The sequence below is a fragment of the Lasioglossum baleicum genome, chromosome 4 (genome assembly GCF_051020765.1).
Source record: "Lasioglossum baleicum chromosome 4, iyLasBale1, whole genome shotgun sequence".
NCBI lineage: Eukaryota > Metazoa > Arthropoda > Insecta > Hymenoptera > Halictidae > Lasioglossum > Lasioglossum baleicum.
In genome coordinates this window covers 5,904,126-5,926,164 of record NC_134932.1, presented here as the reverse complement: position 1 = coordinate 5,926,164, position 22,039 = coordinate 5,904,126, and the positions used below count along the sequence as shown (strand labels likewise).

At 42.9% G+C, this 22,039-nt stretch overlaps 4 protein-coding genes across 4 annotated transcripts; all 4 read left to right on the top strand.

The window, feature by feature from the left end:
* The first annotated feature begins 50 nt into the window (after positions 1–50).
* On the top strand, positions 51–3,330 carry LOC143208480 (uncharacterized). The gene is made up of 3 exons (XM_076422950.1): positions 51–345; positions 478–810; positions 1,163–3,330. Exons 1-3 carry the CDS (start codon positions 139–141, stop codon positions 3,002–3,004), a joined length of 2,382 nt encoding a protein of 793 aa, XP_076279065.1. The 5' UTR covers positions 51–138; the 3' UTR covers positions 3,005–3,330.
* A 1,905-nt stretch (positions 3,331–5,235) lies between these two features.
* On the top strand, positions 5,236–8,940 carry Tpnciiib (troponin C type IIIb). Its single transcript, XM_076421951.1, has 4 exons — positions 5,236–5,388; positions 6,269–6,412; positions 7,922–8,176; positions 8,260–8,940. The coding sequence occupies exons 2-4, from the start codon at positions 6,277–6,279 to the stop codon at positions 8,283–8,285; spliced, it is 417 nt and encodes a 138-aa protein (XP_076278066.1). The 5' UTR covers positions 5,236–5,388; positions 6,269–6,276; the 3' UTR covers positions 8,286–8,940.
* A 2,620-nt stretch (positions 8,941–11,560) lies between these two features.
* Tpnciiia (troponin C type IIIa) lies at positions 11,561–13,489 on the top strand. Its single transcript, XM_076421950.1, has 5 exons — positions 11,561–11,693; positions 11,906–11,933; positions 12,020–12,163; positions 12,475–12,726; positions 13,207–13,489. Exons 1-5 carry the CDS (start codon positions 11,691–11,693, stop codon positions 13,239–13,241), a joined length of 462 nt encoding a protein of 153 aa, XP_076278065.1. The 5' UTR covers positions 11,561–11,690; the 3' UTR covers positions 13,242–13,489.
* A 6,090-nt stretch (positions 13,490–19,579) lies between these two features.
* On the top strand, positions 19,580–20,928 carry LOC143208030 (uncharacterized). Its single transcript, XM_076422049.1, has 2 exons — positions 19,580–20,384; positions 20,666–20,928. Exons 1-2 carry the CDS (start codon positions 20,082–20,084, stop codon positions 20,774–20,776), a joined length of 414 nt encoding a protein of 137 aa, XP_076278164.1. The 5' UTR covers positions 19,580–20,081; the 3' UTR covers positions 20,777–20,928.
* Positions 20,929–22,039: the final 1,111 nt, after the last annotated feature.

Below are 22,039 nucleotides of genomic sequence, written 5' to 3'. Positions count from 1 at the left end.
TTACTGAGGGCGATAAAGTTAATCTGCGGAAGCATAGATAGGATTGACATGCGTGCTTGTCACGAATCGATTATGTGATCGTGTTCGCCAGATGGTTGCAACTATCCTTTCTCTGTGGAACTGTGACAGGACGTCCACATGTTCGCTAGAAGAAGAAGAACTTCGAACACCTCGGAGTCTACGTCCGAGGTACTGATAAGGTACACTTCTCAAATGCCTCAAGTCTTAATTGTAACGAACCGTTTAAGATACACTTCCTCATTTAATTGCATTCATTCTTGTGCGCTGTTCGGGAAGGGTCATTCATATTTGCAGATCACAACTATTAGAAGCAATCTGTTATTTGTGATAATTAGAATTCACTGATACAACATCCATATTTCATCGTGTTGATTTACTCATGCTGCATGTCCTCTGTTTTCGCTGCATCAAATTTCTCAATGTATTAATTATTCAGAATTAATCAACCATACTTAATGCATTAACGAATGCAGTTGTGCTGCACGGCAGAGGCTTCTGGTGGCACTTTCAACTCTCGCTGCAATTGGTTTCTTGATTTGGCCACGCTATGCAACACCGGAACTGATCAAATTCGAACCACTGGATAATATTTCAACAATCATTAGCACGCAGACAAATCTATTGACAGTGGAAACAACAACTGTACGAAGGAATTTTGGATCTTCGCTCGATCAGAGATCGAGTTCGACTTACTGTCAGACTGACTGCAAGACTGTGAGCTGCTCTGCTATTCCCAAAACTTTGGATGCTGGCAATGTGATATCGGAGCACATGGGAACGGTCTTCGAGGTATTCACATTGACTTTGATATTTCACATTCGCTTTGAAGAGCTGTCAAAATTACAAAAATATATACATTATCGTGACAGTGGTACTGACGATAACCACACGTGTACCGAAGACATGTGCAAAATTTTAGTTCGAATGGTACCGTGGTTTTTGAGATATTATGGCAATCCTATCGCTAGCCTTTTCGATGCACCACACTAAACGAGCTGTAATTTCCTCGAACACGCTGTACTTTCTGACCTCTTTTCTGATCGTTCAGCCTAGAATACCCCCGTAATAAACTTGGACACTCGTGCTCTTCGTTTCTACAGACTCATGAAACTAATTTCGTTGAACCTTCGAAGCCCACTGAAAAGAAAACACCAGGCTTATTTCTGCGCACGGCGCTGTAGAATTTTCAACTAACAAACATTCTCCGCAGGCCCTGTGCAAGACCGCCAACTCCGTCAAGCTGTCATTGATCAACTGCGGGTTCCTGGGTGACTCGCTGCGGAAGAATTGGCTGAGCACCAGCCTGCCGATCGAAGAGTTAAAGCTGGAGAGCTGTTCGCTCGATGAAATAGAAGACGACGCGTTTGGCCAGGCCACTTTCAAGCGAACGAAGGTTCTCACCCTGGTGAAGAATAACCTCAGCTCGCTCCGCAAAGCCGTCTTCGACCCTCTAACGAGCCTGGAAATGCTAACCATCCGAGACAACTTCATCAAACAAGCCGAATTCAATTTACTGATGAACGCTGCGGGTTCTCTGAGCACTCTTGACCTCAACGGAGTGATCGACAATCCACAATTCCTACAAAACATCACCGGCGGAAGCGCTCTTAACAAACTCGCTGTCCTATCCTTGCAAGAGAACGTTATCTCTGAAATCACCGATGAATCCTTCAAAGGAGCGCCGAATGTCGTATCTCTCTTCCTCATCAACTCCGGCATCGTCAGTTTGTCGCAGAATTCGCTGGAACCGTTGTCCTCCTCTATATTACAACTACATATAACCAAGAACCGTATCTCCTCGCTGCCGAAAGGTATATTCGACTCGATACTTCATGGTCGAAGCGTTTCCCTGGAGTTAGGCAACAACCCTTGGAACTGCGACTGCAGTCTACAATGGATGCAGGACCTAATTACCACTCACCCAGGTGTAATAAGTGTTCCAACCTGTTCATCTCCGTCTAAGAACGCTGGCAAGCCTTTCAGCACCGCAGAGTTCTGTACAGCTAATTCTACTGCCCCTCCAATCACAGAGTCTACCACTCACCATTCGACAGAGCAAACTACAACGGAAACAACAACAACCACCACGAAGGAACCTGAGATGATCACTGTGAACTGCAGCATTTCCGAGTTCTTCGCTTCCGGTAGCCTACGAAAGCTGCTTTCGAGTGATCTGGAATTCCCTTCTCGTGTTCGCGGGTTCTTCGTCGATTCGGTCACGGATAAGAGTATCGCGGTGAAGCTGCCGAGCCTGGAGAAGGGGCACACGCTACTCTGGTTCGACAGCGTGAAACGCTCGGTCAACTGTGCGAAACACGTCACGCGCATTTATCATGTGCAGAATATCGATCCGGAGACCACGTATACGATCTGTTTGCTCAGCGATAACAAGACCGCCGTGTCCCCGCTGAATTGCTTGGCGGCAACCACGTCGCCTGTATACATGCTCAGGACTTGGCTGAAGAACAGGGACAAGGCGCAAGCCATCATCTTGCTGATTCTGGTGGCTGCCGCGGCTTTATTCATTGGGACCTTTACCACCTTCCTGATCGTTTGGAAGTATCCGTCGCTGTTGCGGGGAAGCAAACGGGTGATGCTGGTGAAGAAGAACATGGTGGATGTTATTGTCCTTCCGAAAGGGGTCAATGTCATGGAGAATAGGAGGAGGGGCGGGGGTGTTGCTCAGGTGAATAATAAAGCTGAGGATGAGTACATCACTCCTCTGCCACCGGCGCCTGTGCCTCCTCGCAGGGTCTCCAGGATCTCCAGAGTGAGTCTCCTAAGCGATTGGCACAGCTATGTGTCCGAGCCTAGTGAGACATTGCTGGCTTCCTGGGGACTGACGAGACTCAACAGCAACCTGGATAACCAGATAGCTGATGCTCCGCCATTGCCACCGCATCCTTTGAATGACATACCTTCATTGTCTTCGACGGTGGAGGCTAGAGCAGAAGATGCAGAGTACGGGATGTTCGCAGTTTGATAGAGCATCGATGGACCTGATGAAGTTGACGCAGGTGCTCTCTTAGTAGTGTCGAGTAGGGTATACGTGTTCTTGTACGCCTGTTCCATAGAGGATTATATGTAGACCACTTCTTTGGAGCAATCTTTCATGGAGACTGAATAACTATCGCAAAATCGTCGACGCAGAGTACTCTGCTTGTATATTTTGCAACGGAAAATAAATAATTCTTGTCTCATCGACCTAAATCTTATTAAACCTGGCCGGCATCCCAGAGGCACGCGTGTCAATGTCAGCTCAACCGATCAAGTGTAGCCGAGCTGAATTTGATAGGGTAAACGAACGGATCGGAGCAGTTTTCATTGGGTTTAGAGATCTGATTTCAATTATATTTTGCTTCAATGTTTCTCAACAATTTCTTTCTTTCTTTTACCACTGCTATTTAAAGTATATTTAAATATTTGAATAAGCGACGCCTTTGCGTCTCGTTTCTTTCCGACTTTAACACCAGAAATACTTCGCTTGACTTCTATTGTTGCATGCGTATAAATAAATCAATTAATTCTATGATCTTATACAAAAATGCTTTGACGCTTTAAATCCAAAAAACAGAATGTACAAATACTTTATCAATCCGCTAAACATAAAAGCACCGTATTTTAAAAACACATCAAGTTCACGCAAAGCATGATGACAAGGTCATTTCGAACGGGTAATTCTAGCAAGCAAGTAACTGCGAAGGAATTTCCTTTAGAACGTCGCCCGATATAGTGGATAAGTCAACACCGTCGAACGAAGCGATGATTCCTATCAGCGGTCAGCCCTCCGGCACCGTTTATTTTTAATGATTAGGTCAGTAGTTCGGCTCTAACGTCGAAGCTCTATCTGATTGGCTAAGGAGGTCACTTAGCGCGCGGTCCCGTCCTCCGTGGCGGCTGCCAGGTGAGCTTTTTTACACGTTCGCCCCGCTGGCAATCCACTGCAATTCTCTAAAAGGACGCAATGCCAATATCAAACTGCTGTACGGTGGACCCGGCGCAATCAGTATAACCGTTTTCACGCACGGCCGTGTCGCGTGCTAGTGGAAATGACCGGCTATACTGCGGGGACGCATCACTGGCTTTCTACCCGCCGCGTTGCCAATCACAGTTCCGGATTCGCATGAGCTTGACATTGCCGGATGATGTAACCGCGACGTAACAAGCCCGCGTTTCCCACTTTGCAGCGAACAGGCTTCCCGATTTGTAAACAACGCCGAACAAAACCACTTCGCGACCTTTCGAGCGATTTCCGCAATACCATCGCAAAATCGCTAGAAAAGCTTCGTCATAGAACTTTTCAAACAGAAATAAAATTGATGTCTCTTTGATTAATGTCAATTATCGGAAGAAATAATTGTCTTTCTGCTAAATGCAATAATTAGCGGAGGTTCCGTTCATTAAATTACTTTGATTTTGCAGGCATTTTGATGTGAATATAAAATAAATGAATCAATCATTTATCAGCAAAAAATAAATTACGCCATTGAAGCACATCATCGAGGATCTACGATTACTGCACGCGACACAATGGTTACATCTATGTGGTTGTTCAAATCCTATGACTTGCACTAAAAAAAGAAAGCGGCCCGCTAAATTGGTAATCTAGATAGTAATTTATCTGATCGCCGGCTCCGAGCAGCGTGTAAGGAGAGGCGTAATAAGAGACAATAGTCGATTGATACATCGAGGCGGTATCAGTCATTCAATTGTTGCGACAATAGAACGTTTCGCAAAGACTGTACCATGAAAGGGTCCAGATTAAGAATCTTTTTATAGTGCCTTCAAGTCGAGAGATGATTGGTGATTACCTATTGACGCTAATAAGAATGCGGGGTTGCGTCCATGCAGCTCTACTAATTAGTTTACTAAGGCTCAGTGTGACATTTTCATCGGTACAGTAAGTTGTTCAAACGCGATTGCTCCGAAGGGAACCGTTAATCATTTACTTCGGTGATACCGTGATTAGTTCGAACGAAACACTTTCGACATGGTAATTATCATTCTAAGCCCGATATTCGAACTGCGAAACAGGTTCTACTCTCTGCGCGTTTCAGACCGGATTTATTTAATAATCGAAATTTTATGTCACGCACCAATTACGTCCGAGTGCGACTATGTTTATGATATTCGATATTACTGTTGCCTATTGAGTAACGCCAGAATTCTTGCCGTTTGCGGCTTATCAATTTATGGCACAAATGGCAGGAATTGTTCCAGTTACTCGTTCTGCATTCCTTCGGCGCTTCTACTATTCTAACTCGTTTTATATTAAAAGTGATGTTATTCGTTTGTGTGAGGATGCTAAGGCAATTTTTTCTTCTATTTTATAGGATGAAATCCAACTGAGCAAGGACCAAATTGCGCGTAAGTTCCTCGATACACAATAAATTTTCTGTCGACGAGACAATTGAACCAAGTCGATTAGCAACCTATCAAGTTTTTGGACGTTTAGAATTTTATTCTTAATAATCGTGTTTTTGAGAGAACTCGTAATAATCGTCGTGAAAGAACTTCTGAGAATTAATGTATACTATTTCATCAATTTTCCGAATTGAATCAATTTAGCAATTGTACGGTTTAAATCAGGCCTGGCCAACCCAAGTGGTTTCACGGGCCACTTTGATGACGCGTAACGTTACAGCGGGCCGCACTTTGGGTAAACATGCTTTTAAAAAATGTAATACAAATACAAAATGAATAAAACTTTATTGTTATACTATGATTCAATATAATTAACTCTCGAGTCTTAATGAATGAGATGATATTTGTTTATCCTTTCGACGTTGCACATCTTTTGCTAGCTGGTTCTCTAAATTGGCATCAGTTAATGAAGCACGTGATGAACACTTTGTAAATTTCATCTTCGAATAAAATGTTTCACAAACATATGTGGATCCAATACCACTTACAATTCGTTGTGCAAAATATCTTCAGTTGGAATATCTCTCGGATGTAATATAAGTAATGTAAAAATTAAATTTTGATGTGAATGCAAAAATTTGTTTCATTTCATTGTTGCACTGTAACTCAATTATATCAAAGATATCAAATACATATAGAACTGGAGTTTATTGTCGCACTTGCGCATTATAACAATGACACTTCGTTTATTTAGTATTTTTTGCATACATACAACAAGAAACAAAAGTTTCAATAGAAATATAAAATCGTCTTAGCCAGGGCCGCGCGTTGGCCAGGCCTGGTTTAAATATACTTAAATCGTTGATCGATTCCTTGGTTACAGAACTCAAGATGGGTTTCGACGCCTTCGACCCCGAGAAGAAAGAAGCCATTAACACCGACATGGTCGGGACCATCCTGGGAATGATGGGTATGAAGATCCCAACCGAACAGCTGAACACCGTCATCGCCGAGTTCGATCCATTCGGTACGTGTAGCCAGCATTCTTTGTATTGCTGGCAAGAAAGTAACTTCGGTATTTTAAAGTGAAATAAAACCCAATTAGTTTATTCAAGCAACGCATATCAATGAATATCAATGAATATCAATGAATGAAATCGCACTTCCATCAGTTTTTAGTCGATTGGTACCAGAAGTTTTATCAGCGCAGAATTGTGAAGCTACCAGAAAGATGGCAAAAGATCATCGAACAAAAAGAATTGGGTTTTATTGCACCTTAAAATACCGAAATGACAATAGTTTCACGGAAACAAAGAAACACACGATATAAAACGCGAGTACAATTACGTACACCGGTGATTTCCCGGCGATTACTCAGGCGCGCCGCAATTATAATCCTTTTCATTCCGGCGCGCGCGGTTTCTTCGTTCCGATCACTGTCGCGCGCATTTTTCGTATGCTCCTCACACGACAGAGCACACCGGCTCTGGTGCGAAACCGGTATAACTTGGGTAATTTAATAATTACAGTAACCGTAATTGACTTCGTTGCGAAAGATAGAAAACAAGAAAGTAGATATACTACAATTATTAGGAAAGGAAAGCGTGAAAAAACCGAGTCCCGAAGGCGATGTTATTAAACGAAAATTGATAGCGTGCCGTTTTATTATATTCAATCTCGAGTTACGATTAAATTAAAAGAGAACACGGTTGAGATTAATTATTTACACGCGTGCCTCATTATTTTAATTACCGTCGTGCTGCTCGAACGCCGTCACCGAGTACATACTGCTGGTAGAAAAATTTTTATTATTTTCGCCTATCATCATTCATTTTCTTCTAAAATTTGTTGAAGACACATCGTGTCTTTAAATGCATGAGGTATAATGCATTCTGGAGGTATATAAAAACTCAACAAAATTTTTGAAAATTTTACAAGATATAATTCTTACTAAATTAATACAATTACCAAAGTTCGGGTTCGATTCACTGCACCGTTTAAGAATTATAGCAACTTAAAGTTTGCACATTTTAACACATCTTCTTGTAGAGAATTCATAAAATTCCACTTCAAACCCTACTTAAACCTTGAAAAAACGCAACTAGAAACTCCAGTCTTTTTTTATATATAGTAAAAATTATGTAATTAATTATGTTCAAAATTTATTAGGATTCACTAAACAGAGCAAAAAATTATAAACTGTTACAAAACGTCAAATTTATCGTCATCTCAATCAGAGGGTACAATTATTCGCAAAAGTCACTTACAATTTTTTATAATATGAAGACACAATTTGATTAAAAAATAAATATAACATGAAGTTCACTAATTAAACGAAAGCTTTTTGAATTAATCTATTTTCTTAATGCAGAATATACTCGTGAATGGCTTTCATTGCCAATATATTGATGGATTTCGAATTTATTGTACGTTTGTCTCCCATTGTACCTCCAAAACGTCCTTAAATTGCGAACTTTTCCGAATTTTCCTCGGAAAACGAGGGCGTTAATTACTGAATGAAAAAAATATGTGACAGGATCTGGGGAGATGAATTTCCAAGAGTTCTGCGGGCTGGCCTCCCGGTTCATGGAGGAGGAAACGGACACGGAGGCGATGCAGCAGGAGTTGAGAGAAGCTTTCCGGTTGTACGACAGGGAAGGGAACGGCTACATCACGACCGACGTGTTCCGAGATATCCTCCACGAGCTGGATGACGCGCTGTCCCCGGAGGAACTTGACATGATCATCGAGGAGGTGGACACCGATGGATCTGGCACACTCGATTTCGAAGGTAGGCGTTTCATGGGGAGAAAGAGATCGAACGGTTTGACTTTCCGCTCGGACATGGTGGATCACCAACTGCTCTTGTTGCAGAATTCATGGAGGTCATGACAGGCTAAATGATCAGCTTGGCACGGAGAACCGTGGTCCCTCGTGTCGGCCACGTCCACGAGCAATGGACCCGCCTGTTCTACACGTGGAGACTGCGATTTATCGGCGGTGTATGTGGCCGTTGGCAAAGTACGAAGTTAAAGGTTCGTAGGTGATGTCTGCCACGAGCATGATCGCAACGCCGAGCCGAGCCGAGCCGGGTCTGCTCTCTGTATAGCTGAGAAAGTATTTCTGCCGGGTCCCCAGTCGCTTTTGGAGTCACAATCGGCTAAAATGTATTTCTAACTATGCCGGAATTAACCGGGACCAGAGCAGCGGGACGCTGGCGGCGTCGTCGGGGACAGGTTTATATTGACGAATATAGATCGATGTTTCCATGGTGTTGCGATTTCCCCCCTTCGGCAACCGAGTTTCTCCTTGTATCCTCCGAGAATGGAAGTTTCTCTTCGAGACGGCGATACAGCGAATCCCACGGAGATCCGAAGGTCTGATGCTTGCGGTGGAGTTGTGTTCCTTCGAGCTACGAAATTTTGTACTTTGCCCGCGAAACGTACTGTCATTCGAAGGTGATAATACTCATAAGTAATTACGATTAAACTGCGATTACACTGGTATGTGAAAGTGAAGTACAATTAAGAGAAAAAATAATAAACGTCCAAAAAAATAGCACATGCAATCTGTGTACTTTATTCTCCCGCTAACTGTCTTTTCTATTAATCGATGTAAGATGTAATTGTGTAACTTTATTTCAATCGTGCACCGCAGACAAGAAGTGATGAAATAATTAAATACGTACATTCAACGTGTATATTTATTTGTAGCTGTCCTTTCCTACGCGATATGTTGAAATTAAAAATGTAATTATGTCATACGAACAGCAGAAAGTAGTTGTAATGTGCAGTAATAAAGTGGGAACACGAGTTAATATTAACTAAAATTATGCGTTGGAACGGTATTCTCTTCTCGCGTTATGTAAAGAGATAATTCGTTTTTAAACGACTACAATTAGTTGTGTGTTAAATTATCTGACATGTTTCATATCGAACATGACTGAAAAAGTGGTCCTCGGAATCCGAGATTTTACAAATTAGCGTGTCATGTATATAACAGTGTCACAATTAATGTTAACATGTAAAAAGGGTAACATTGGAGCAGGATCACTATAATCGACGCTTGTCGTCCGAACAGTGGCAGCTGTTTAACCCGGACGTTAATAATACGCTGTGATACGTGTTAATGCCTCCTAAATATAATGGTCGATGCTAGACTTTATCGAGCATATAATTAGATGGACTGATAGAATATGTTGCACACGGTTATTACGTCGAATTGTGTTCAAGGCAGATTTTGTGTCCGGATGTGAGCCAACTTCACCTATTGTCGCGCCGTTTTTCCCCGCCGCGCCATGCGCCGTGATCATAGTGAATCATCTATTCTCAATGCGTCGCGAAAGATTCGGCTACCGTCACTTGCGAAACAATGCTTTTACACCGGCGAATTGTTTCGGCAACTACAGTTACTGCAATTAATATTCGGACGCTCTAAAAAAGACGATAACTTTTTTAATATTGTACTGTACGGTTTGAACTTTTTTGGGAAGCTAGAGCAATTAGTTTACTACAGTATGTGAACAAAATTTTTTTCGAAAATAGCAATTGACCGGAATTGTCGAAAAAATACTAAAAGTTGTATTTTACAACCTTTTTATGTGGGTCTATATTGAAAATTTAAAAAGTACGTTTTGTAGGTCTGTGTCAATTATATGCACTTTGAAAGAAAAAATGACAGGCACTGAAAGATGTAAGAATTCTTAGATATGGGCCGAAAATCGTGAAAATCTGCAATTTTTACCATTTTTTGAACGTTTGTAGCTCATTGCAACGTCGACCGATTTTGACGAAATTTTCAGAATATTTTTAATTGACACAGATCTACAAAAAAATGTTGTAGAATGCAACTTTTAGTATTTTTTCGACAATTCCTATCAATTGCAATTTTTCAAAAAATTTCTTTTCACATCCTGTGGTAAACTAATTGCTCCAGCTTCCCAAAAAAGTTCAAATCGTATAGTAAAATATTAAAATAGTTATTGTCTTTTTTCACAGTGCGTCGGAGTTATAAGAATTTTCGATTCCGCGTTTTAACAAACGGATCACTTTGAATCAATAAAATACGATAAATAATAATTGTAGGAACCGCTAGGGAGCCAAAATAATTAGTATACACCTTGAACTAAATGATCCATCGCAAATTATTCAATTTTTCGCTTTACAATATGTTGTATAATGTTTTCCCTTTATGCGCGTACTTGAGGTTATAATACAACAAAAATTGACGTGTCGGATTCTGACGGAAGGAACATGTTCTGTTTCAGTCGATGTTCAGTTTTTTTTTCTGGCGAATGTTCATGAATAAATGGTATTTTTTAAATAGATTCATGTAAACAGATATACATTGTTAAAAAATATTGATTTTTGCCCTCTTGGCCGACGCACTGTGCGACGATACAATTTTTCAGAAATTGTACTTCGAAGAATTCAATCACTGCACGATGGAAAATTAAAAACACAATCGATTGGAATGCGAGAGAAATTCAAGTTTACGAAAATATTCAATACAGTTCAAATTTTCTACTTTTATTGTAGGAGGAGCAACTGCTATTTAAATGAAAATACTTCACAGTTTAAAAATTCAATAAAATGATTACATATAATTTTGTTTTGAAGAAGTTATAGAAGAGTTATGTTTCTGCTGCAACAAAAAATGAATTTCTCCGGAGAACATACGAGTAATTAAGTTATTAAATTAGAAAATTAAATTTACTGCCAGCCATTTAATGGAAGATAATAAAAGAATGTTTTACTGCAAACTACTGTGAAGTTATAGCTAGAGACAATAATACTATTCTTCAGAATTACCATTAAGCTCCCGACATGTGGCAATAAAGTAGGTTAAAAATTAGCTTGCACCACTTCTGCATTACTCGGCTTACACAGTGTGCGTTAAAATCCTTATAAATAATTTTGATGGGACTTAACTCAGACAACTGAATTTGTGTGGTGTGATGTTCAGGTTAAAATCCGTTGTCTCATTTAGAACGACCGCACGCGCGAGAGAAGAAACGAAGATGCCAACAGGAAGAGAGTTACAAAATCGAGTACGTTGCCTCGGAATTCACACAATCGAAGCTGTTCTTCTGCGGAAGAAGGGTGGGGAGTGTCCTCGATGAATTTTGAAAACCGCTAGAGTTCCTACGTAGACATTACACGGTCAATCACGTGCCAGAATATCATCGTTATACCCACATAAAACAGAAGTCCACAGCCAGAATCTGGTGCATACCCGGATAAGACGCCGACGCTATCGTGTGTTAAGACTTGACTTCTCGGTGAACACCTCACAACCTCATCGCCATGGTGCGTTATCAGTAAAACAATCATTAATCATAATACACCAACGTCCAATTTTTTAAAGAATTTCTTTAAAGTTCTAGAATTAAAATGACAGAATTCTAGTTGAAGATTTTCTGAATATTTCGAGATAGAATCTTTCATTTCTTCTGCTAATTTTGATATTGAAAGAAAATTTTTCTAAGGAAGTGTATTGATTCCGTGTTTGATCCTTACAGGATGATCTGACCAAGGACCAAATCGCCCGTACGTAATTAAGCTCAGTTTCTCCTATACACGTAAATGGTTCTCGGTGCTCGTCATAAACGTTAATTGGAGTTGTTCTATTGCAGTTCTGAAGAAAGCCTTCGATGCCTTCGATCACGACAAGAAAGGCAGCATCGGCACAGACATGGTGGGAACGATATTGACCATGTTGGGTTATGAGCTCAGCGAGAAGACTCTGAAGGAAATCATCAATGAAGTTGACGAAGATGGTAAATAACAATGTTCCACTTGATTCGAAGTTTCATGAAAAACTTAAGAGACCGTCTCAAATAATAAACCTGGAACACAGGTCGGCAGTTATTCACGCAATTTAACCAATTATTTCAATCCGACTTTGATAACAAACAGGTCTAAGAAAAATTCCATGCAATTAAAGGAGGAAAAATGTTCAAAGTTAAAAATTCGACAAATTTGACTTAAAAAGACGACGTAGAAGAATGATTTTCAGATTGAAATCGCCAATGGTCAATGAAGTGCATAATTGATGTGGAACAGTAACATCATATTTAAATTCTCATAGGATCCGGTCTACTGGAATTCGAAGAGTTCTGCACGCTAGCTGCGAGGTTCTTGGTGGAGGAGGATGCCGAGGCGATGCAACAAGAGTTGCGCGAAGCTTTCCGGTTGTACGACAAAGAGGGTAATGGCTACATCACCACCGACGTGTTCCGCGACATTCTCCACGAGCTGGACGACAAACTGACGCCGGCGGAGCTCGACATGATGATCGAGGAAATTGACGCCGACGGCTCCGGAACCCTCGACTTCGACGGTGAGCTGTAACCTAGAATTTTCATGACACGTGGATCAAATTAATTTCCGTGGCGACCGGGCGACCGTATGCCAGCAACAACTAACGCCAGATCGCGGCAAGTATCGCACGCTGAAAATTACAGGGAACCCACGGCTTCGCTTGCCAAGAATCTATCAGTTCCTTAATTAATTAACGCGTGTCGTGTCCGGGCTCCGAGACCAAACATCATCGCCGCTTGCTTCCGGCTATCTACGTGGCACCTCGAGGCGAATATCGCCACCTGGCGCTGTCTATTTATAATCAATTATTTCTCCGTGTAGTATATTAACCAAATCATTTCTTATCTCCTGTGTCTTCGAGACTGATATTCAAGAATCGTTGTTAGTTCAGTAAAGAAATTCTTCTTTAACGAAAGCTACCAGATATTAAAGACAATTCCTGACTAAATTGATTTTAGTAAATCGATTTTCTGTGAACAAGCTTTACTGTCTGTTCCAGAGTTCATGGAAGTGATGACTGGCGGTGACGACTAAGCAGTACGATTATCCGGGTGGACATTGGCAACGATGCAGCTCGGCAACACATCACGCGAGCGTTCTTCAGATTTGTCTTCGGGAAGAAGAACATGCGATCTATACCGGTCGATTTTTATCAACTAAGTGCACTCCTTGGTCAGATGGCGTGCGTTTCCGATCGGTTGAACGCGCCGTCGAAAACAAAACTGTGCTCCAGAAGATAAAACTGAAGTTCAATAAAAAGACTGCCACAACACGAAATGAAATGTTTAATTGATTGAATCGAAGCCGCGCGCGGCACCGAGTGTCGTTCGCTAAACGAAGTGTTCTATCCTTTAACCCTAGCGATTGCTATGGCTCGGTGAAAACCGGGAAAGTCCGAGAGCGAAGCATACGGCTTTCGGCTGTTTGCAGTATCGATCGAGCCCCTGGCCGACTGCAATCAAGTGCACGCCCATGCGAGCTGCGAGGAATGTTCACGGGGCAGTGGAAAGAAAGGGAGTCTGCAAACCCACAGTTTTCGTGATCAATTAAATTTCTTTTCGAACTTAAAATCATCGGTACTCTAATTTTTTTCTATTACTGCGACTTAAATATTGAAAATATATTTGTAACATAGAAGACTGATCTCTTTTTCATTATTTATTTATTTGAACATATCTCTGTGTTTATATAAAATTGTTTTTTCTTTTGCATGAGAAATGTTTGCTGCCGATATTCACCGGGGATAATTTTTCACGGTTTTCGCAACTCCGACCTCTCCCGGGCAGATTAATCGCGGCTTTAACGGGTCGTAAACCGTTAATGGACCATTTACATGGAAGCTGAAAATAATAAACGGGCCGATAAATAATAATTAAGAATATGTTCTCTGGGTGCGAGCTGAGGTTAACGAATGTCAACATTCTTGGCAGCCAGTCATTTACGTCGTGTCTACAAGCGCAAGCTTAATTTTCCGTTCACTCTTACGAAAAGTGCACCTGTATGCTAATTTGATAAATTCCCGCTCGTGTTCACGTCATTCTGTATTCCGTTGTTCGGGACCGCTTATGCGTTCCGCGGTTCGACTCTTATGCTGATCGCCTTTTCGATTATAACACCGTAGACTACAGAAAGAAGATACATACGTATATTCGGAATTACAGGGTGACAAGAAATAACGGAGTTAATCATTACTTATTATAATTCTGTCAAATTGACGAATTTTGAAAAACCAAATAACAACAACCGTACCATGGACCTTTAGTATTCATACATTTAAGAAGTTTCGAAATGGCCACCCTTTGCGCCGATACAGAGGCTCAAACGTGTCTTGAAATTTTCGGCAATGGGCCGCAGCTCTTCTGGCGTCATTCGGTTCCACTCCTGGTACAGAGATTTTTTCAATGACTCCAAATTTTTATGGGGCCGAGCACAGGCCCTAGCCTCCAAAATCGACCACACGCTGTAGTCCATCGGTTTGAGATTCGGTGAGTACGGCGACCATTCCACAGATGTGATGAAACCTGGAAAATGGGCTTTGCACCACTCCTGAGTCGTTTTCGCCCTGTGGGCCGGCGCGGAATCCTGCTGTAACGTCCATTCCGGATTGCCGAGGTGCTGTTGGGCCCACAGAAGTACGACGGCTTCGAGAATGTCCCGTCGATACACTTCTTGGTTGATTTTGACCCCTTGATCCACAAAAACCATAGCAAATCCCATTTTCCAGGTTTCATCACATCTGCGGAATGGCCGCCGTACTCATCGGATCTCAACTCTATGAACTCCAGCGTTTGGTCGATTTTGGAGGCCAGGGCTTGTGCTCAGCCCCATAAAAGTTTCGAGTCGCTGAAAAAATCTCTGCGCCGGGTGTGGGACCGAATGACGCCAGAAGAGCTGCGGCCCATAGCAGAAAATTTCAAAACACGTTTGAGCCTCTGAATCGGCTCAAAGGGTGGCCACTTCGAAACTTCTTAAATATATAAATACTAAAGGTCTATGTTATGGTTGTTATCATTTGGTTTTTCAAAATTCGTCGATTTGACAGAATTATAATAAGAAATGTTTAACTCCGTTATTTCTTGTCACCCTGTATAGGCTCGCTAATCGATTTCTCCATCTTTCCGTATCTTACCTGCATCATCATCAAATGTTCTGTACTAAATGGATCTTAATTTTTATGTTTAAGGGAGCTATTATTACATCTGCTCGATTTCGTCGCCTTGGGCACTGTTCGAGCAGCACAAACCTGCGCGAATTTATCTGTTATCAGAAAATAGAAACAGCGCACGCTGCCGAATTTCCGCGCGGTCTGTCATCACATGATTTTATCGCAAAGTTAATGTTCTGCGGGTTCGATACAGCGGCCAAATTTCTCAATAAATCGGCGTGCCAAACTGAAACAGGCTCGCACATCTTCGCGCCGCTACATTATAGCCGATATTGCCGGTTCCGTGACAGAAACGAACAATTTTATAAACGTTCCCCGACTCGATTCTCGAAACGAAGTTTCGGCGGCGAGTTCGTTCTAGAAATATACTCACGGTTCGAATGGGTTTTCAGGAGGCGATCGACGCGACGTGCGACGCTTTCTGGAGGTCTAGACAGAGAGAGCTCCTCGGAATTTCCTGTCGGAGATTGAAGGGAGCAATCATCGAGGCGAACGAAATTGGACCGTCAGGAGTCATACCAAATCGGGAACCTGAAATGTCCAGAGATGCGATTATCCCGGCGACTCCCACGTTTGCCAGGTAATCAACTCCCGGTGAACATGGTTAAGCCCAATAACGTTCGCTCTATGCTCGACGGACTCTCTTGGTTTAGCCGACGCCGAGCTACCTTTCCAGCTGAATTATCATACCGAACCGAGAACGAAGAAATTTCGAAACGGACACGCGCGGTGCACGGACCACAGAAACGTGCCGGTGGTGGTCCGTCTTGAATCTGGTTTGTCCTGCAAACCGTATCTGGTTTTCTATGATCCTCGACGTATACTCCATCGTCTACGGAATAAACCACGATCTGGAGCGAGCAAATTGGATTCAAACATTTCATGCCACTGCCTTGAAAATAAATGGCCGTCCCGGCGGGCGACTTGCCTCGAATATGCGTGCCGGGGGCTTCGCAACTGGCACAAGACCGAAAACGGGTGAATATACTCGGGAATGTACGTGGAAAATTTAATGTAGACCTTCCCAGGTACTTCCATCACATTTTAACAATATTTTTAGTTTGTTTATGTATCACTTTTCATCAGTTCTAAGGACCTGTTATGTTCATTGAGAAATTATTCTTCTCACAGTAAAATATGTACTAGTGTTTAACGTTAGCTGGTACATGTAAATCACAGTAACAAGTGCTTTTCAGCGTTCGTTCTGGTCTGCTAACCAATTTCAGTTCGAAAGGATTGGAGTGTGAATTTCAGCCAGTTACGCGTGATAGTTGATTAGGCTTGGCCGTAAACTCTGTTCATTATTTTGTACTTCTACTTTTCATCTAGATATAAAAATTAATCACATTAATTGGATTAACATTAATCTAGCAAGAATTTAGAAATTCATTTCTGTGATGACATCGTTGCTGAATGAGCTGAACCGTTAGAAAACCAATTCTTAAAATGAACTGCAAATTAATAAAAATCTTAAAGATACTTTTGGATGATAGTTCGCCAGCATCAAAAAAGGCAATGGAAGGAAAGTTGATCAGCGACGGTATTAATTTCACCAAGTATAAAACGGAATACGGCGGTTGTATATGATCGGCCGTAAAATAGTCGGCAAGTGTAAATTGCATTAGTGTAACAGGAACTATCCAGGCGGATTTTCGCACGAAAATCGCCGCTTACCGTTTGCGGCTGGCAATGATACCCGCATCAACTCCCCTGGTTTACGGCCGTTCCTGTCGGTGAACCCGTTTATCGGATAATTTCGATATCGTGTATGCGATCCGTGATATTTTCAACGAAAGAAACGCTCGCGCGCCTTTCACTGGTCAAGCTCGGCCGATCGTAGACACCCCGTTAAAATCTACATTGTAGAACACACGCGGCTGAAACGGCGCCGGCCCGGTGACACTAATTGCAGGAGAACGTGGACTTCATTAATATTTTCGCCCGGGATCGAGATAAGCCGCGGAAGCCGAGCAGTAAAAATGTCCCGCCCGGAATGCGAAACGCAAGGAAGAATGTTGAACCCTCGTGCGCTCCTCGCCCCTAGTAATCAGTGCTTAAATGTCTCCAAAATTCATCCACACCCTTCTCCTAGTGCCTCGAGCTCAGCTGAGCATTATCGAGTTTATAAAAATGTTCCTAATAGGCTGACACGATTCCATCGGTCTGAAATTAAATATTGAAGTGGCATTTTAATTTATTGTGAACACAGCTACCGAATGTACTGAAAGACGTACAGTCGGTGTACAAAGTATTCGTACACATTTTGAATACGAATAACTTTTAGCTAATGTGTAAATAATTTTTTAAAAAATTGTTATTGGTCGCAATTGCGGAGGAAAAAGTAAAGGTTATTTTTTATCTGTGCCTGTAATGAAATTTTAAAACATGTATTTTGTAAATTTAAGTCAGTTCTATACATGTACAAAGTTTCATCGAAATCGATCAAGGTTCTTATGAAATATAATTGATTGAAAATAGCAAAAATTGTAAGAATCTAAGAATTAAATGAATCGCAAACCCTAAATTCAATGATTTTTACATCTTACAATGCCCATAGCTTTTTTACGCGTCAACCGATTTCAATGAAACTTTGTACATGTATAGAACTAACTTACAATTAGATTTACAATATACATGTTTCAAATTTTCATTACAGACACAGATAAGAAATTTAAAAATCGTGAAAACTAAATTAAAAAAATTAAGAAACCTTTCCTTTTTCCTCCGCAATTGCGACCAATAACAATTAAAAAAAAATTATTTACACATTAGCCAGTTAACTAATCCTCCTAACGTCTGAAAAAAACTCAAGCTATTGGGTCCAGTTTTGAAAAAGTTATTCGATTTTAAAATGTGTACGAATACTTTGTACACCGACTGTAAAATATCTCATGAGTTAACAAACTGACGGAGTTTCGAATTTCGATTTGTCAGGCTTTTTTGCATTTGGCATAATAAAAAATAAAAATATATGAATACATATTTCTTGAAGTTGTTGCAATGTTCCTGGATTTTTCTCTCAAAATGTGAAGTTGATGCTGCAACTAGAAAGTGCAGAAAGTCAAATTTTTCAAGCTTCTGGATCAAAAGAGCCTTTCAAACATTTATCCAGCGTCGCAGGAATTTTGCATAGCTGTCCGTCCGGGAATATTACGACGACGGTTAAACAGCATGTCCGAGGATGTGATAGAGCCACATTTCAATTAGATTTCCATTATACGCCGCGTTTATCGTCCGGGAAAGTCGTAACGAATTAAACCGTTTTCCGTCGGCGCTGTTTAATTAAAAGCCAGCACGCGGCCGCAGGAAGGAGCGTGCCCTCGCATTACCTGCTGCAGGAATAATTGTACTCGATATATCATCGGTGTCGAGTCTAATTAATTTTTAATCGATGTTAACATTTTGTTACTTCACCCCCACACGGTCCTCAGATGTATGTAGTTGCATAAAGTATGCATAAAGTCCTGCAGTTTTCAGTTTGACGCATTCATTGTACTCATAATTTCATTTGTACATGTTATTTTTAGCCAAGAACCAAATTGCAACGTTTGGAAAAATTTTATCCAAGAACTGATCTCCGTTTCGTTGATCTCTGGGATCAATGGCCCTTGATCATACTTTCGCAAAATGCCATACAGCTCGCGTTATTCATGAATCTCAATTTTCTTCGAAACGGACAATGAATTTTACTTAATGAATAGACTGCTAATTAAAGCTCGATAACAAATGAACCCAAGATTAATGGGAGGCGTAAATCAGAATATTCGTGTTTCGCGCTGGACAGGTGAAATTCGAGGCCGATTATATCTTTTTCCTATTGCGCAAGGATTTCATGCTGAAAGTGGAAAAAAAGTTGCTCTTCTGGCAAAGATTTACATTCCTCTCTGTTCTTGTGGTCGATGATTATCCAGCATGACTGTAATCAAAACAAACTAGCCTCGAGATCGCTTTCTCCGAAATTATTTACTCCGCGAACGCTTCGTGTTCAAGATTCGGGGTTCAAATTGTGGAAATTACCATCCGCGTTGCTAACCGTCGAAGACAGCACTTTTTCGCCAATGTTGACAAGCACGCGCTGTCGTTACCACTGTCAGTTACCACGATTTGAATCCCGAACGGTTTCGGTGCTCAGGGTCATGCGATCGATCTTGCGCCAATCGCGTACGACCACGTCTAGTCGTTCGCCGAATATATATAGGCTCTCCCTTGGCGGAGCGGCGTCTGTTCAGTTCTTCATACATACAAGTTAAAATCTTTGCTCGTCTCTACACTATTGTATCTTCTATCCAATTCTTTCGGGTTTTCTCGATCGTTGGTTCAATTGTCATCGCGTCGCGTTGCGTGCTTTGCCTCGCGAGAAGATCTCCGATCGCACGCGTTCAAGATCTCCGCTCGCGGTGGTCCTCGTGAAAAGGATCATTCAAGATCGTCCGTCGCGCTCAAAGGCAACGGCCAGCACGTCGCAAGATCTCCAATTCCGTCAAGCGAACCTAAACAACCACCTTTTTTTAATAAAGCGCAGTGTGAATATCAGCTCGATTTACTCTTCATCACCGAACCTTATCCTCGCCTTTTCCTCGCGCGCGCATTGCTGCGCGGTCCCAGCATCAGGCGCTTCAGACCTTAGGTCAACGCCGAACATTTTTGGTTCTTCGAGCCGGATCGTGCAGTGAATCGGCAAGTGACGAGGTGCTCGAGATTTGTTCCTCATGGCGAACAACCTCGGCCATCAGCTGCAGCAGCAGCATTCTATAGAACGTGCCGTCGCTAACCTAAAGAAGCTGGGGAAGAACAATTGGACACCGACCTTGTTGCAGATTAGGATCGATCATCTCAAGTTCCAGTGGAGTAGGTTCGTCGCCGGGTACACGCAACTCCTCGTCGCCATCACACCGGAGGAACGAGCGAAGCTCCCGTACTTCAGGGAGAACCATTTCGCTGCAACGGCGAAAGCCTACTTGGACGCGATTACGTTTATGCGGACCCAACTCAACGAGCTGACCAGCGACGCCGTAAGTCCGACCGAGTTGCCAGGCGACGGACAACCGTGTCCGTCGGTCTTCGGGAATCAGTTGATTCCACGGTCGTTCGACACTCAGTCTTCCATCGACTGTCGCGCTCGTGATCCCGAAAAGTTTGCGGAAAATTCGGATTCCTCGCTCTCCACGCTTCCTGAACGCGTCTCGTCACGACTTGCAGACGGTTCCTCGCGCGTTCACGCCGCGATCGCAACGCAACCCTCCACGACTTCGCGTCCTCCATGCCCCATTTATCGGGCTTCTCATATTTTCAGGTCGTGTCCGAAACTCAAGGCGCGAAGTGCCAAACGCCGTCGCAACCTCGTCCAAAGGTTTTCTCGCTGCTTCAATTGCTTGAGTCATGCCCTCCGAGACTGTCCGAGTAAATATTTTTGCCGCGTGTGTAACAAGCGTCACCACTCGGTCTTGCATGAGGACACACCTCCTCCGGAGCATCCGTCTTTGGAATCCTCTACCGCGTCCGAGATCCCGACCTCAGAGGTCAGTTCGCACCTCGCCCCCACTCTCGCGGCTCCGAGTATAAGAACGAAGCCTCCGTCTCCGGAGTCTTACACCTCTTTAGCGGCTCCGTCCTCCGAGGTCAGTACGCTCCTCGAGCATACTCTCGCTGCTCCGACCGTAGGAACAGCTTTTCCGTCTCCAGGGTTCTCTACTTCTTCACCGGTGCCGTTAACCGAGGTCAATCCGCACTTCGCGTCCAACCTCGTGTCCTCGATCTCAGACACAGCGCCTCCGTCTCCGTGGGTACCTCTCCTCTCAACGTGCATGCCAACGCGCATGCACGACTCTCAAGCTTCCGCTTCTTCCTCGGAGTTCTTCCAACTCCTCTCAACGTGCATGCCGAAGAGCATGCACGTCTCTCGAGCCCTCGCTCCTTCCTCGGAGTTCTTGCAACTCCTCTCAACATGCATGACGACGCGCATGCACGACTTTCGAGCTTCCGCTCCTTCCTCGCAGTTCTTGCAACTCCTCCTTCGAGCTTTCGCTCACCCCTCGGAGTTCTCACCACTACTCGCAACGTGCATGTTCTTGCAATTCAAAGGAGCTCCCGCTCCGTTCTCTGAGTTCTCGCAAATCCCTTCAACGTGCACGCCGAAGCACATTCGAGCTCTCGCTCTTCTGAATGAGTTCTTGCCATACTTCTCGACTTGCATGCCGGAGTGCAAAGCTCTGCGTCAAAGCTCCACCGGGCAACCCATTGCCCAGACTAACATCTTCTGTTGGGTCATCTCTGACCCCCTTTCAATGCACTCGCTCGACATCTCAGTCGCACGCAGATCAAGCTCGGGCTCTAGCATCTCGCTGCATCACTATGTGGGTCAGTCAAAATTTCCTCCCGTGACTCCTTTGATTATTCCCCGCCTGGAACTGCAAGCAGCAGGATTCTCGCGCATCTGTTCGCGCTCTCGCACTCTCGCGCACTCGCGTCTCCGCACTCGCGCTATCACGCCAACGCTCTCGCGTCTCCGCTATCGCGCCTGCGTGCGATTTAAACGTCGCGCCCTAGCTCCGACAGGGCGGGCGGCCCTCGTAACATCATTTTGCGTTATTATAAATACGTCAAGTGTTCACGTCCCTATTTCCATGTACAGTTTCCACGGCGGGCGGTTTTCAAATTGCTATTTCTT